Genomic DNA, 16,021 nt, shown 5'->3' with positions numbered 1-16,021 from the left:
CCTTCACCTTGGTAATTGACATTTCTCTTTCTATTGATATTGAGGGTTATTTCTTTGATGTTTCCTTTAAGATTCACTCTCTTAATCATAAGTCACTTTGATTTGATTCCATTGGAGGCATGTGAGCAAGTGTGTGTGTGTGTGTGAGAGAGAGAGAGAGAGAGAGAGAGTTAAAAATGTAAAGGCATCAACGTATTCTCCACATAGTAAGAAAGAACCCCATTGACTAAGATTTGTTTAATTGTTTTGTTTGTTTGACCTTGTTTGAAACCCAATTCCCAACGTAGAAATGGTTCAGAGTTCAGAGAGATGGTGCCTTTGTTGATTCTTAAATGTTCAAATTGCAGCTTTTTTTTGTTTGGCTGCCTAGGTATTCCCCAATTTAACAGAAGAACAAGAATTAATTTATTGTGGATTGGAACTCCATTTAAAGATCTATCATTAATTAATGGATTGCATGCACAAAATAAAATTTAAATCTCCAACACTTGTTTATTCAAATGCAATTAATTGCAGCTTTCTTTATCAAAATAGTATTACCAACAAACAAGGCTTGTAAAGATACGTTTTTTGGTGACTACGCTTGTAAAAGATATGCAAATGCCAAATGGGTGCTGTTGTTGAGAATATTTGGTACTATTTTATGGGAAAAATAAATTCACAGCAAAAATAATCTCTGAATAAAGATCGCCAAGCCCAATTTGTGGGAATATTTATCCAACGGGCTCAGTCAAAATATCCTTTTTCAGTCCAATTATAGAATTGATCTCTATTAAAAAAAAATTTGTCATCTCTTCCAATTCGGCATACCAAAGAACTAATCTGTTAAAAATTTGAGTTTTATTTAAAGGTCTATTATTAGTCAATGAGTTGCTGCTGTCGAATCCTTGATATTTATTTAAACAGACAAATAAACTGACCACTCGAGTAACCCAAATTTATTTAAAGAGTTATTTTTTAAGATGCACTTGATAAGAAAAAAAAATAGAAAAGCTAATTCAGTCCCATTTAAAAATACTTGTTTACGATTAATAGTTTTAGTATTTAAGTTCTGATCAAAACACAAAGTTTTAGAATTTAGACAGTTCAATTTTTAAATTTGTTCAGCAATCTTGAAGACAAGTCTTGGGTTGTTTTAATATTTTTGCCACAAATGAAGCAAAGAACATGTTAGCCTTTTGTTAAAATTAGCTTATCTTTCTATTTAGGTATTTGTTAACACTAAATTGATGATCAAATAGACATTATCATCAAATATATCATACATATTTATCCAAACTCTTTGGAAAAAGTATAAAACGAGCAACAAAATAGAATTTACTCATTGGTACTAATTTATGCTTATCTAAGAAACCAAACTCTAAGACAAGCTTTCCCATACGACCACACCTCATTAAAAATGTTCTAAAGTTGAAATTAACATACTAAACAAAATCATAGTTACATTGTCCCCTTAGGATATAAAGTTATTGAGCTAGCAAGAAATCCAACAAAAGTAACAATATGATACAACAAATCAAAAACATAAACAATCTTAATTAAGATGCTTGAGTAGTTGCATATGGAGGCCAATACAAATGAAACTCAACCTTATAAACAACGGTGAGACCCTTCAAATCAACCGGAGAAGAAGTAACATAACCATTCACAAACATAAAATCTTGGGTGCCTCCAACTACAGGAAGATCTGAAGGCTTGATGTTGTTCACATCACCAAGAATAGAAATAGACCCTTTATGATTCTTAAGATTCAGAGTTATCTTTGCAATGGAAATGCTTTGCAACCCATCAAAGCTTGAAGTGATTGAAGTCCCTTCAGAAGTTCCAACAACTTTGGAGGTTCTGTTTGCAGTGAGAGTCAAAGGGTCATGGAACACAAAAAGGGTACCAAAAGGTGTTGTGGTTTGAGTAACACTAGCACCACCTTGGACACCATTTACTATGATGTAACCTGTTTTGTTTATGGTTTCATGTTGGTACAAAGAGAAGTGAAGGGACTTGAGATGTTTATGGTGATGATGATGGTGGTGGTGAGAACCATTGGTGAACTTAAATTGGATCATAGCCAAAATAAGGATAATAATTGCAAGAGCATAATTATGATGAAAAGAAAAAGCCATATTTTTTTTAGGTTTGTTTTGAGTTTGATTCAGAAGAAGGGTTGATTTTTATATGTATATATCTCTCTCATTATATGCATGAATTGGGTTGGTTTAAGTCTCATAAATATGAACAAGTGGTTGAGACTTCATGGGTGGATGGCATCTGGGTCAATGAAAATGACTCCAAGTAAGAGTCTTAATAATTTTTTAATGTTATTGTTCAATGTTCAGTCTAATGTTTTTTTCATTGTTTACTTAGATTTCTCAGGATTTGACTGTGGAATTTTGTGTGAAATACCAAAGACCTCTGTAGTTGAATTGTGACTCTAGAAGCTATATACTTTGAAGGAGTCTTAATTACTTTCCTGCATTTTCATGTAGAAAAATGTTCTTTTATCTATATAATGAAATTATTGTTTGATCTATTCCATTCAAATATATTTCATGTTTGCCAATTTGGTATATTGAAAAATTGATGTAATATGATGCTATGTATAGACCTTAGTTTGCGTGCAATTAAGAGTATATGATTTCATATCCATATTAAAATCTTTACAAAGTGAACGCAGGTGACATGAGTTTTTCAAAAAGGAGCGGCCACAAATGAAATTGGTTTAAGTGGTGATTGGTGAATTGGAACACAAATTGAAAAGTCAAACTTCACCCACTATGTTCAATTGCATACTTTAAATTTCATTATCAACAGAACAAGAAGAAATTCCACATATACATATTAAAAGAGAGGCTTATTTGTGAAGAATTGATTCATATTTGTCAAGTGTGAACATTAGCTCACATTTGGACTAATTGTGTGAAATTGGTATGAGTTTATACACATGATAATCCCTAGTGATTTCATGTGTTATTTATTCTTTTTCTATAAAAAAAATGCCAGTATAAACATGTTGAATTTTGAATTTAGATAAGCATTCTGGGAAAAAAAAAAGGAATTTGGAGTAAATTAATTGTTCACACAATAGTATTAGTGATTGAGACTTAGTTTTAGTAGAACAAATTTGATTAATCTACATTTGAGAAAATTGAATCATTTTCTTAAATTTTTAATGCTATTTGAATATACATTGATTTGAACGTTGGAATATTTTTTATACGTTGTAGGTATTTTTTTCTATTTTAAAAGAATGATATATACATATCATGACAATAAAATATTTTTTATAATAATTTAATAATATAATAAAAGCAAATATATATCATCATTATGTATTATTAAAAAAAATTAGTGGAAGCACTTATCTCCATAATACATTACATAGATTCATACCTTAAAATAGTTAATAAAAAGTGAGAGAAGATAAATATTTTTACTTTTTATATACCATAAAAATATACAATAAAAATATATAAAAAAATAACATAAACATTATTTTTTGTTGTGACGAGGATGTTATGGATAAAAATAGATGTCCACTAATGAGCAATTCAATTTCCTATGTTAAAAGGAGCAAGTAGAAGGAAATTAAACGAGGTTTGAAAAAGCAAATTTTATTTGCCTATAAAAACATGTACGGGGTAAATGAAATATACACAGGCAAGCAATAAAATAATATTCTCTCTTATACTTTATTATAATAATTAATTATATCTACTATATTGATATAGTAATTTTAGTGAATATTACTACTTGAGTTATCTAATTATATTTTCATATTTTATATTTGTTACTTCTTTCTTATTTATTTAGTTATTTTACAACACGTTATCAGTACGAAGCTCTATCGAAAATTTAGAAAGACTCCAGGTAACAAATTTTTATTATGTCGAAACTCTTTCATCTTGAATATTAATGCTCTTAATATATTTAGAAACAATTATTTATCATGGATACTAGATGCTAAAATCCATCTTGATTTAATGGATCTTGGAGATATTATTAAGGCTGAAAATAATACATCCCAAAAGGATAAAGTCAAATCCATGATTTTTCTTCGTTGTCATCTTGAAGTATGATTGAAAAATGAATATCCCATATTAAAAGATTCTGCAGATCTGTGGAAAGACCTTGAAGAGAGGTATAATCATCAAATACTTCCTTAAGTCCGATATGTTAGAGAAAACTTTCTCAACCTTTCATGCCTCGAATGTGCTCTTGCAGTAGCAATCGAGAAAAAGGATTTAAAAATTTTTAAGCTAATCTCTTACTTTCTTGTTGTTGAACGCAACAATGAGTTACTCTTAAGAAATTATGAAGCGCGCCCAGCTGGCGTCGCCCCATTTCCTGAAGTAAATGCGGCAAATTACCCCAAAAGAGGTAAATGACAAGATTTTGGTAATAAGAAAAATTATGGAAGGAAGAAGAATTATATTCATAAGAAAGAATCTCACCAGAAGTGGGATAAAGAAAGAAACAATGGGCAAAGTAAATCAATTGAGGATAAGTGCTTCCGTTGTGGTGGAAAGGGCCATTGGTCACGTACCTGTCGTACTCCAAGGCACCTAGTTGATCTTTATCAAGCATCCTTGAAAAAGAATGACAAAGGAAAAGAAACAAATTTTGTTTCAAATTATGAAAATTCTACCACTCATTATGATGTATCTAATTTCTTTGAGGATTTTGAAGGAAATATTGGCTATTTGATCAATGATGGAATAGTTTGATATGTGTATGTGTTTGTTAAGTATTCATGTGAATAATTTTATTGTGTATGTACTTCTACTCATTTTATTATTATTATCATTTGTTTTTGAAGAAAAATGGTAAGGACATATTCTGAAGATATTTGCCTTGTGGATAGTGCAAGTTCGCACACTATTCTTAAAAGTAATATATATTTTACCCATCTTGTGCCAAAAGAAGAGTATGTTAATACTATTATTGGCTCAGGCAATGTGATAGAAGGCTCCGGAAGAGCTATAATATTATTTTCCGGAGGAACAAAATTCATAATAAATAATGCACTGTTGTCTATAAAGTCTCGAAGAAACTTATTGAGCTTTAAAGATATCCGACGAAATGGATATCATATTGAGACTATGAATGAGGAAAATCATGAGTATTTATGTATCACAACTCATGATTTAAATAAAAAGATTATATTAGAAAAGTTTCCCTCACTTTCATATGGGTTATATTATACCAAGATTAGTGCAATTGAATCACATACTATTATTGTAAACCAGAAGTTTACTAGCCCAAATGAATTCATAACTTGGCATGATAGATTGGATCATCCGAGAACAACCATAATGAGGAGAATTATTGAAAACTCCCATGAACATTCACTAAAGAATCAGAAGATTCTTAAATCTAGTGAATTTTGTTGTGCTGCATGTTCTCAGGGAAAGTTAATTTTAAGGCCATCACCAGTAAAGATTGGATTTGAGTCCCCTGAATTCCTAGAAAGGATTCAAGGTGATATATGTGGACCTATTCATCTACCATGTGGATCTTTTAGATATTTTATGGTCCTGATAAACGCATCTTGGAGATGGTCACATGTATGCTTATTGTCTTCTCGCAACCTGGCGTTTGCGAGATTACTGGCTCAAATTATTCGATTAAAAGCACAATTTTTGCAGAAAATTCAATCAAAGCAATTCATCTTTATAATGCTGGTGAATTTACTTTCCAAACTTTTGATGCTTATTGTATGGCTAATGGAATAAGTGTTGAACATCCAGTAGCTTATGTTCACACACAAAATGGGTTAGCAGAATCACTTATTAAACGCCTCCAATTAATTGCTAGACCCTTACTTATGAGAACAAATCTCCCAACCTCGGTTTGGGGCATGCTATTTTACATACCGCAGCACTTATTCGTTTGAAGCCAACGAGTTACCATCGGTTCTCTCCTATGCAATTAGCTTTTGGCCAGCAGCTAAATGTTTCCCATTTAAGAATATTTGGGTGTGCAATATATGTTCCCATTGCACCACCTAATCGCACCAAAATGGGACCCCAAAGAAAATTGGGGATATATGTTGGATATGATTCTCCCTCTATAGTGAGATATCTTGAGATACAAATTGGAGATGTATTTAAAGCCCGGTTTACAGATTGTCATTTTTTATGAATCAAAATTTCCAACATTAGAGGGAGAGAATAAGCTTCCTGGAAAGAAATTAAATTAGAATGCATCATTATTGATACATTTAGATCCTCGATCAGAGCAATGTGAACTAGAAGTTCAAAAGATTATACATTTGCAAAGAATAGCAAATGAATTGTCTTATGCATTTTTTGATTCATAGAGGATAACCAAATCTTATATACCAGCAGAAAATGCCCCAATTCGAATTGATGTCCCAGTAGGACAAATAGCCACTGAAGCAAATTCACGTCAGAAGCGTGGCAGACCTGTCGGTTCCAAAGATAAAAATCCTCGAAAGTGAAAATAGGTAAATACTATTCCTATTGAAAAAGACATAGTAGAGACACCTGCAGTTGTCCAAAATTATGATATAATGTTAACGCCAGAAGACGTTCAGGTATCTGAAAATTGTGAAAATGACGAGATCTCGATAAATTATGTCTTTACAGGAGAGAAATGGGACCGAAATAAGACAATTGTCCATAAAATATTTGCATATAATGTGGCGTTAAATATCATGCATGAAAGTAAGGATCTTGAGCCAATATCAGTCGAATAATGTCGACAAAGGAATGATTGGCCAAGATGAAAAGAAGCCATGAAGGCTAAATTAGACTCACTTGCAAAACGTGAAGTCTTCGAACCTGTAGTCTGTACACCAGAAGATGTAAAATCTATTGAATACAAGTGGGTAATTGTGAGAAAACGAAATGAGAAAAATGAAGTTGTGCGCTACAAAGCCCAACTTGTGGCACAAGGTTTTTCACAAAGGCCCGGTATAGATTATGAAGAAACGTATTTCCCTGTAGTGGATGCGATAACATTACGTTATTTGGTCAGTTTATCTGCATATCATAAACTGCATATGCATTTAATGGATGTGGTAACAGCCTTCTTGTATGGCTCATTAGATCGTGATATCTATATGAAAATTTCTGAAGGATTAAAGATATCTAAACCATCCAATGAATATTCGCAAGGGTTATACTCAGTCAAATTGCAAAGATCTTTATATGGTCTGAAGCAATCTGGACGAATGTGGTATAATCGTCTTACTGAGTATCTAGCCAAAAATAGATTCAAGAATGATGATATCTGTCCATGCGTTTTTATAAAAAAAATCTACATCTGGGTTCATTATAATTGTTGTGTACGTTGATGATTTAAATATCATTGGAACTCCTGAAGAGATTCCAACAATTATAAAAACTCTGAAAGAAGAGTCTGAGATAAAAGATCTTGGAATGACTCAATTTTGTCTCGGCCTGCAGATCGAGCATACAAAAAAAATGGGATCTTTATTCATCAATCGACATATACAGATAAGATCTTTAATAGATTTTATATGGATAAGTCACATCCATTAAGTACTTCAATGATCGTAAGATCTTTGGATGTGAAAAAGGATCAATTCTATCCTAAAGAAGAAAATGAAGATATCTTTGGTCCTGAAGTACCATATCTTAGTGTCATTGGAGCGCTAATGTATCTTGCTAATAATACGCGACCCGATATATCATTTGCTGTGAATTTACTAGCAAGATATAGTTTCTCTCCAACCAGAAGACATTGAAGTGAAATCAAACAAATCTTTCGATATCTTCATGGGACGGTTGATAGGGGTTGTTTTATCCCTATGGATCCAAGTCACAATTAGTTGGTTATGCAGATGCTGGATACTTGTCTGATCCACATAAAGGGAGATCTCAAACAGGATATCTGTTCACATATGGTGGTACAACTATATCATGGAGGTCCACAAAACAGACGATAGCAGCAACCTCCTCTAATCATGCTGAAATACTCGCGATACATGAAGCTAGTCGAGAGTGTTTTTGGCTGAGGAGTGTGATCCAATATATTCTATCATCACGTGGACTGATTGATCAGAAGATAACTCCAACTGTACTGTTTGAAGATAATACAGCATGTATTGTTCAACTTAAAGGCGGATATATCAAAGGTGATAGAACAAAGCATATTTCTCCCAAATTCTTCTTCACTCGTGATTTTCAAAATCAATGGACAATTAATATCCAACAGATCTGCTCAAGTGATAATCTGGCAGATTTATTTATAAAGTCACTCCCAAAATCCTCCTTTGATAGATTGGTACACGAGATTGGGATGCGCCGATTTCGAGACATTAAATGATGTCGACAAGAGGGGGAGACTGTACTCTTTTTTCCTTGGTAAGGTTTTTTCCCATTGAATTTTTCTTGACAAGGTTTTTAATGAAGCAGTCTCCATCACAATGGATTTTGTATTTTTTTTCCTTCACTAAAGTTTTTTCCCACTGGGTTTTTCTTTAGTAAGGTTTTAACGAGGTATAATCCTAAATGGACATCTAAGGGGGAGTGTTGTGACGATGATGCTATGGATAAGAATGGATGTCCATTAATGAACAATTCAATTTCCTATGTTGAAAGGAGCAAGTCTTTATGTTGAAGGAAATTAATGAGGTTTGAAAAAGCAAATTTTATTTGCCTATAAAAACATGTACGGGGCAAATGAAATATACAGAAGCAAGCAATAAAACAATATTCTCTCTCTTATACTCTTCTCTCTCTTTCATACTATTCTCTCTCTTATATTTTATTATAATAATTAATTATATCTATTATATTAATATAGTAATTCTAGTGAATATTACTACTTGAGTTATCTAATTATATTTTCATATTTTATATTTGTTATTTTTTCCTTATTTATTTAGTTATTTTGCAATATTTTTCTCTATTTTAAGAGTGCATAGTCCCATATGTTTGTTTATTTCTTTTCTCCGAACCATACTGTATGTGTTGTGTACATAATATTCGTCCATAATGCTATAATGTTGAAGTTATCAATCTGAATGTATATACAATAAACCCTCCCTATATATATATAAGATGATATAAATATTAAGTATAAAAGAGTTTTTCAATAGAAAAAAATTTGACCCCTTCCTCTCTATAATGTCTTAGTTTTCTTTATTTTTATTATCAAAATAAATAATTTTAAAAATATTTATCGAAATAAATATCTCTTTTTTTATCTTATTTATACTATAAACAATATAATTTTGTATGTATCTTGTTTACAATCTAAACAAGATAAAAGATGGTATACGATACGTGTTTATCTCGTTAAACGAGATATATGTATTTTTAAAAAAAAATTAAAAATAATAAAAAAATATTAATAATATCAATAATCTAAATTTTTTTGCATACAATTAATACATAAAAAGATTGGTAGAAGAGATTAAAATAAATATGTTTGATCAATTTTAGTCTATTTTAAATAGTAGAGATTAACACGTTTACTTGAAAATCATTAAACTGTCTACTATTAACACGGTTACCTCTTTTTTAACTACTCACTATTTAAAATTTTAAAATATAATTTAAATATACGTGATTTATTTAATGACCCAACTAATACATATCACTACTCTATTGGTGTATAATATAAAAAATTTTTCACTTAAATTATATTTCAAATTTTTATGTGCTCCCATATGTACTTCCGTACAAAAAACAAAAAGAGTAAGTGAATATGAAAGAAAACAAATGTACTGTCCACTAACGAATTGGATAGAGCATGATGAACAAAATACATGCAACTGTAAATGAGATAAGAGAGGAGTATTTATTTCGACAATTATTTTTAAAATTATTTATTTTAGTAATTATTATATTATTTAATTTATAAAAATAAAAAATCCAAGGAATTACGTAGAACTGAAAATCCAGCCTTAGGAGTAGAAATTATTTTTATGATGAGTTGTTCACTGTATGACTTGGATCATGTACAATTTAATAGATTTCTAAAAGCAATTAGAGTCCTAATATAAAACCTTATGATGAATTGATATACTGATTCTTCTACACAGAAACAAGGGCATATGAAATAATCAATCCCCTTACCACTTTGAGTTACATTTTGTTAGAAGTTCATATGTATGCCAAAAATCAATATTTTCCAAAATAAATAAATAAGTATAAAATCATACCTTATAGGCTAGAACACTTCCATGGCAGATATAATAAACACCATTTGCATCCAATGTAATATTCAATGATACACAATCTCATGGCTTCCAGGCAACCAGCAGGCTTGAATGGATCGAGAGTAATGGGCTAAGTTCAATCTGGGCTTGAATGTATGGGCCCATTTAAATGAAGCGGGCCTTACCCTATTCAGGACTAATGAGGGGGTCAGTCTGAGTCCGGAAGCAACTAGCATAATTTTAGAGTATATACCCATTTTGGTCCTCAAAGAATTTCAGACTGGACACTTTAGTCCCCAACTAAAATTAATTACTCGATTGGTCCCTAACAATTAATTCCGTCAGTCACTTAGGTCCTTTATTCCGTTAACTCTAACGGAGGACAAAATAGTCCCTGACAACTCTAACAGGGGACAAAATGGTCCCTGATCTCCTCTGTTCAGAAACGACACTGTTCTCTCCCGATTTCCATCATATCTCGCATAACACTAGCAGTCTAACACTGTAACTTCAAACTACACAATGCACACTCTATAAATTTAATGTTCATAAAGAAAAAATTTCTCAACTTGTTCTCAACCAATTCATATTCAAGAAATTAATGTGTATGTCTCTCAACTAGTTATCATCTTCGAGGGATCCCATGAATCTTGACAGCAAGTCTGATTTGTTAAGATCCGTCGTCGTCGTTGCCATCTTCCTCCTCCTCTGCCCTATCATCACCATGACCACATTGTCCACCACTCCGATCGAGACATGTCGGGGTTGGAGGTGATGTTATCGAAGACGTGGAAGTGGATGTTTTTGGTGGGTGAAGTGTAGAGGGGGTGGATGTACGAGTCACAAAGATTTAGGAAGTGTGTGGTCCATGATATGTCGAGGTAGGTAGTCCATGACATGTTGAGGTAGGAGCGACACGTGTGACAATTACACCATGGCTTAATCTTGGAGTTAAAGAGGAGGAAGGAAAAGATGGAAAAGAAGACTGTGAAGGTGAAGAAGGAGAGTATGAATGTTAGGGTTATGCGAGATATGAAAAAAATTGGAGAAGAATAGTATCGTTTTCAAATAAAGGGGTCAGGGATCATTTGTCCCTTGTTAGAGTTGTTAGGGACCATTTTGTCCCCTGTTAGAGTTGTCAATGACTATTTTGTCCTCCGTTAGAGTTAACGGAGTAAAGGACCTAAGTGACTGACGGAATTAATTGTTAGGGACCAATCGAGTAATTAATTTTAGTTGGGGAGTAAAGTGTCCGGTCTAAAATTCTTTGAGGACCAAAATGAGTATATACTCCATAATTTTATTTCCTTTTTTTATCTTCGGCTTTGTCCTTTTCTTTTCTTTCCTTTGTAAGTTCATTGGTTCTATCCAAAAATTTGAATATCTTCTTACGTGTGTCCTGTCCAACAAAACAGAACAGGTCTGATTCTGAATATCATCTTCTTCTTCTTTTCAGGGCAAAAAATAAATAAATTTTTATTTTGTGTCCTGTCCAAAAATATAAAATATATTTTGTGCGCTGTTCATAATAGTTATTATTTATATTCTATGAAATATGAATACTTCACTAAATTATGGTGTCTATGTATTTTAGATACAACAATTATTGATGCGTATCTAATATATCTAATCATATCTTAATAAAAAATAATTTTTTTAAATATGTTTGGACACACTTAAATACTATTACGTATCAACATGTTCAATTTTATTCAATTAAAAAATATTTAAAATAATTAAAAAATTAATTTATATTTTAATATTAATAAAATATTAAAATATTACTAAAATTTATTTAAAAAATACTTTATATTATATATATATATATGCATTTTTCTGTATCTTATCAAATTTTAAAATTTATGTATCTATGTATCCCATATTGTAACGTATTCCTCGGCCGTGTCAGCGTGATGGAATGGAAGAAACTACGATGAGGACCGTTGAAGTCTTGGATTAGATAATGATGAAGTGTAATAAGAGTGTACTACTTTTAGTTACGAGTGCACTACTTTTGTGTGTTAACTTTTCTTCCAAGTATCATATTTATAAGCTAAGTCGTTCCTCCAAGGTTTTTGGTATGTTATATCTGATAAATCAACGAAAATCCAATGAACATTATATTGTACTAATGTATTAATAAGTACATAAATATGTGTAATATAAATATAAGATTAATCAAATTATAAATACTTTATACTATTTTAGAAAAAAATTGTCTACATTCTTTTTTATATGTAATAGAAATAAATGGTATAGATAAATTCAGATTAATTAAGTTTTTTCTTCTCTTCTCTTCTTTTTCAAACAAGCTTAATCTTTTAACATTTGATATTATCAAAATTATATATTTTTATAAGTTAAACTTACTTTAAAGCTGCTGCTTGTATTATGAAAATTCAATAAATTTTGAAGTGATGTTGGATTGCCTAACATACCTTTTTCCTAAGAATTTTATTTCTACAATATAAAAACAGAAATCACAACAAAAATGGAGGCTATCATTATACATCAATGCTAATGTCTCTAATCCTAAGGGGAAAGAAAAAAAAAATAGAGACCAAGAGTAGTAAAAAAGGTGTTGTAACAAAACTAAACGAGTATATATCTTGAAAAATGATGATGATTGATTAAGAGTATATTTACTGAATGAGAATGATGTTACTTATTAATTAGCACTATGCATGGTGTTTAATTTCTTGGAAGGCTTCTTGGAGGTTCTATGTTTGATAGCAGCAATGGATTCCAAAGACTTCAAGACTTCATTCATAGAAGGGCGGTTCTTGGGGACAGGTTCAAGGCATTTAAGGGTAAGTTGAGCTGCTTGTGTTGCAGCTTTGACTGAGTATTGATCCTCAATTCTTGGATCCATGATGTTCTTATTAATGTTCTTCTTATCAGAGAGTGAATGCCTCTTCCATTCAACAAGGTTCTGCTGATTTGTTGGTCTCTTTGTGTCAAGTGCTCTCAGCCCTGTCAGCATTTCAAGCAGCACTACACCAAATCCGTACACATCACTTTTCACATACAAATGACCTGTTTAGTTTAACATATAATAATAGTTAATTATTCATCACATAATAATAATAATAATAATAATATAGTATTATTGGATTGGATAATTCTGTTTGCATTGTTCACTTAATTAGTTTAATTCTTAAACGTTTCTTATTAAATAAAAAAATTGTATTTTTATTAATTTGATAATTTTAATTTAAAAAGAATATCAACTAATTATATTAACCACTTTTTTGGAAGATTATAAAAAAAATTAAAATATCAAATCTTATTAATACGATTTGTTAAACATTATTTTGCTAACTACTAAATTAATTTCTTTTTAATATTTGAAGACAATATGTATCCACATTTTACTTTGTTTACTCACTCATGATTTTTGTTATATTGAAAAATCAATATGTATTAATAAAAAATGTAAAATGACAATTCATTGAATTAATTAAGAATATATATATACACTAATATAATTAAGAGGACATTTAAAGTGTTATATTAATTAATAAAAAACGTAAGGCCATCCATTTTAATTTATATTGGTAAGTAATCTAATACATTTAGTCCAGCCGCATATTTTTAATCAATATTTAGATCTTTTAAATTTTATTTTTTAGTGTGATTTTTTATCTTTGAATATATTTTTTTTATTTTTTTTTTATTTATAAAATAAATTGTGAGAGATTATATTTTATCTTTTTAAGTGAGAAATAAAATTTAGAAGATCCAAATACAAAAAGAATAAACAAACAATACAATTAAGTTGTCTCCATACAACTTTAAGATCACATGTTCAAATGCAATGATTACATTACTCTGCCTACGTTATTATATTATGCATTTAGTATGAACTTAATGGGGTGAAATAGGTAATTACCAGTTGCTATGTATTCTGGAGCAGCATAACCACAGGTGCCCATGATTCTGGTACTCACATGTGATTCTCCTCCAGCAGGCCCCAATTTAGCTAATCCAAAATCGGAAATCTTTGCATTGTAATCCTGTATGCATCATAAAATAAACATTTGCTTTTCAATACCATACTGAAATTGAATATCCATCCATATATGATAAAGTTTGTCAAAGAGAATAAGCGTGGCATGCAAGGCAGAAATTAAATAAAATAAAAGAAAACTAGAATATATCAAACTTACCCCATCTAATAATATATTGGAGGCCTTAAAATCTCTATATATAACTTGCTTTTCTGAAGTATGCAAGAAGGCCAAGCCTCTAGCAGCATCAATGGCTATTTTGAGACGAGTGTTCCAAGAAATTGGTTCTGTTGTATTAGAGTTTCCTGGGCAAGAAATAAAGAAAAAGAATAATATTAATGGAGTTAAACTCAAATCCTGCATTCCAATAAGTTAAATTTGTAATTATTAATTAATTATTGATAGATTGATTATCATACTTCTGAAGAGATGGCTCTCCAAGCTTCCCTTAGGCATAAACTCGTAAACAAGGAGAAGTTCATCAGCTTCTCTACAATAACCCAAAAGCTTAACAAGATTTGGGTGAGAAATCCTTCCTAAGAAGCTGACTTCTGACTGCATTATTGCAAAATGTATTAGTTACGAAGTCAAATGGTTGGAATTTAGAGGCACAAAAAAGTTGTTGATTGACGCATACATGCATATGTATGTTATTCAATATGGTTTTAATTCTGTGCTTACCTTTAGAAATGATTTGACTTTGTTAAAGAAAGCCAACTAATTCTTTTTTCAAAAATTATATGTTAAAAACTTAAAATAATATGAAATCATTAAGAACTTTTAGATTAAAAATGCTCAATTTGGATATACCATATATATTTTAGTAATAAGATAAATAGACTTACAATTTTGAGATAAATTATAATAAATTTATAAGTCAGAAAAAATATCAAATAAGTCATTGAAAAACTACAACGCTGAATTTCCAGCTCTTTAACAAAAAATGAATCATCAGGGCCAATATTATGATTTTTGAAGGACCTATATTTTAATTTGAGAAATACTATACGACTATTAGAATTTATTGTTTTTTATTATCATTTAATTATGAACGTTTAAAAGTATGGATTAAAAGTATATTAATGAATTATTAAACTAAAAAAATTGAATTTATTATTTTTTATTATCATTTAATCATCAATGTTTAAAAGTATGGATTAAAAATATGTTATTGAATTACTAGATTAAAAGAATTGAATTGGTAACTAAAAATAATAACAAAAAATAATAATAATAATTGATGAATTTTGAGTATTTTTCTTTTACTTTTTTAAAAATTAATTTGATTTTTTTTTCATAGACCTACAAATTTATAACAAACTTTTCTCAAGACAGACTTAATATTTCTTTTTCTTAAAATGTTTTTTCAAAAAATTGTAATTAAATACCTACTTATTTTATTACTATATATATCTTTTTAAGAAAAAAAAAGGTTTGGGATGAGGAGTGAAAGAACTCATTTTCAACTTCTAAATGTTGAAAATTTATGTCGAATCAAATAGTCAATAGATTAAGCAGTGTTGAAATTAAAGCAGCGTATTTTAACAGACCATCTTTAGATTCAATGCATGTGGGAAAATACATAGTTTTGTAAAGAAAAAGACAGGTCCGTTTTAAGTAGGACCCGAATGCATAAACCTCCTTTGATCTTTCTTCCATAGATTTATATTCCATTATTTCGTGTATAATGAGGAAATGGAAAACTCATGGATAAGACTTTCAAGCTATCTGTGGCTCCAAATTGCCACAGCTATCTAGATCTTAAATAAATGATAATCCATATTTTAATTTCAAATATAAATGCATCTTTCTCTCCATTTAAATTATATTATTATTAGGATTTCCATTAATTCGGCCAATT

The 16,021-nt window shown here is 30.3% G+C and overlaps 2 protein-coding genes across 2 annotated transcripts in view; both read right to left on the bottom strand.

Annotated features, from left to right (window-relative positions):
- Window positions 1–1,296: 1,296 nt before the first annotated feature.
- On the bottom strand, window positions 1,297–2,178 carry LOC107487407 (dirigent protein 19). The gene has a single exon (XM_016108045.3). It carries the CDS (start codon window positions 2,118–2,120, stop codon window positions 1,539–1,541), a length of 582 nt encoding a protein of 193 aa, XP_015963531.1. The 5' UTR covers window positions 2,121–2,178; the 3' UTR covers window positions 1,297–1,538.
- A 10,577-nt stretch (window positions 2,179–12,755) lies between these two features.
- The window catches only part of LOC107487405 (probable serine/threonine-protein kinase PIX13), a 5,882-nt gene continuing 2,616 nt past the window's right edge, over window positions 12,756–16,021 (bottom strand). Inside the window, exons 3-6 of the mRNA XM_016108044.3 lie at window positions 14,580–14,715; window positions 14,320–14,465; window positions 14,043–14,166; window positions 12,756–13,186 (exon numbers count right to left, since the gene is read on the bottom strand). Of these exons, the coding sequence (XP_015963530.1) occupies window positions 12,819–13,186; window positions 14,043–14,166; window positions 14,320–14,465; window positions 14,580–14,715 (774 nt within the window). The 3' untranslated portion in view covers window positions 12,756–12,818. The remainder of the gene's footprint in view (window positions 13,187–14,042; window positions 14,167–14,319; window positions 14,466–14,579; window positions 14,716–16,021) is intronic.

This window comes from Arachis duranensis, chromosome 5, assembly GCF_000817695.3.
Source record: "Arachis duranensis cultivar V14167 chromosome 5, aradu.V14167.gnm2.J7QH, whole genome shotgun sequence".
Lineage (NCBI taxonomy): Eukaryota > Viridiplantae > Streptophyta > Magnoliopsida > Fabales > Fabaceae > Arachis > Arachis duranensis.
The sequence above is the reverse complement of the archived record's forward strand: the minus strand, read 5'-3'. Positions and strand labels throughout refer to the sequence as shown.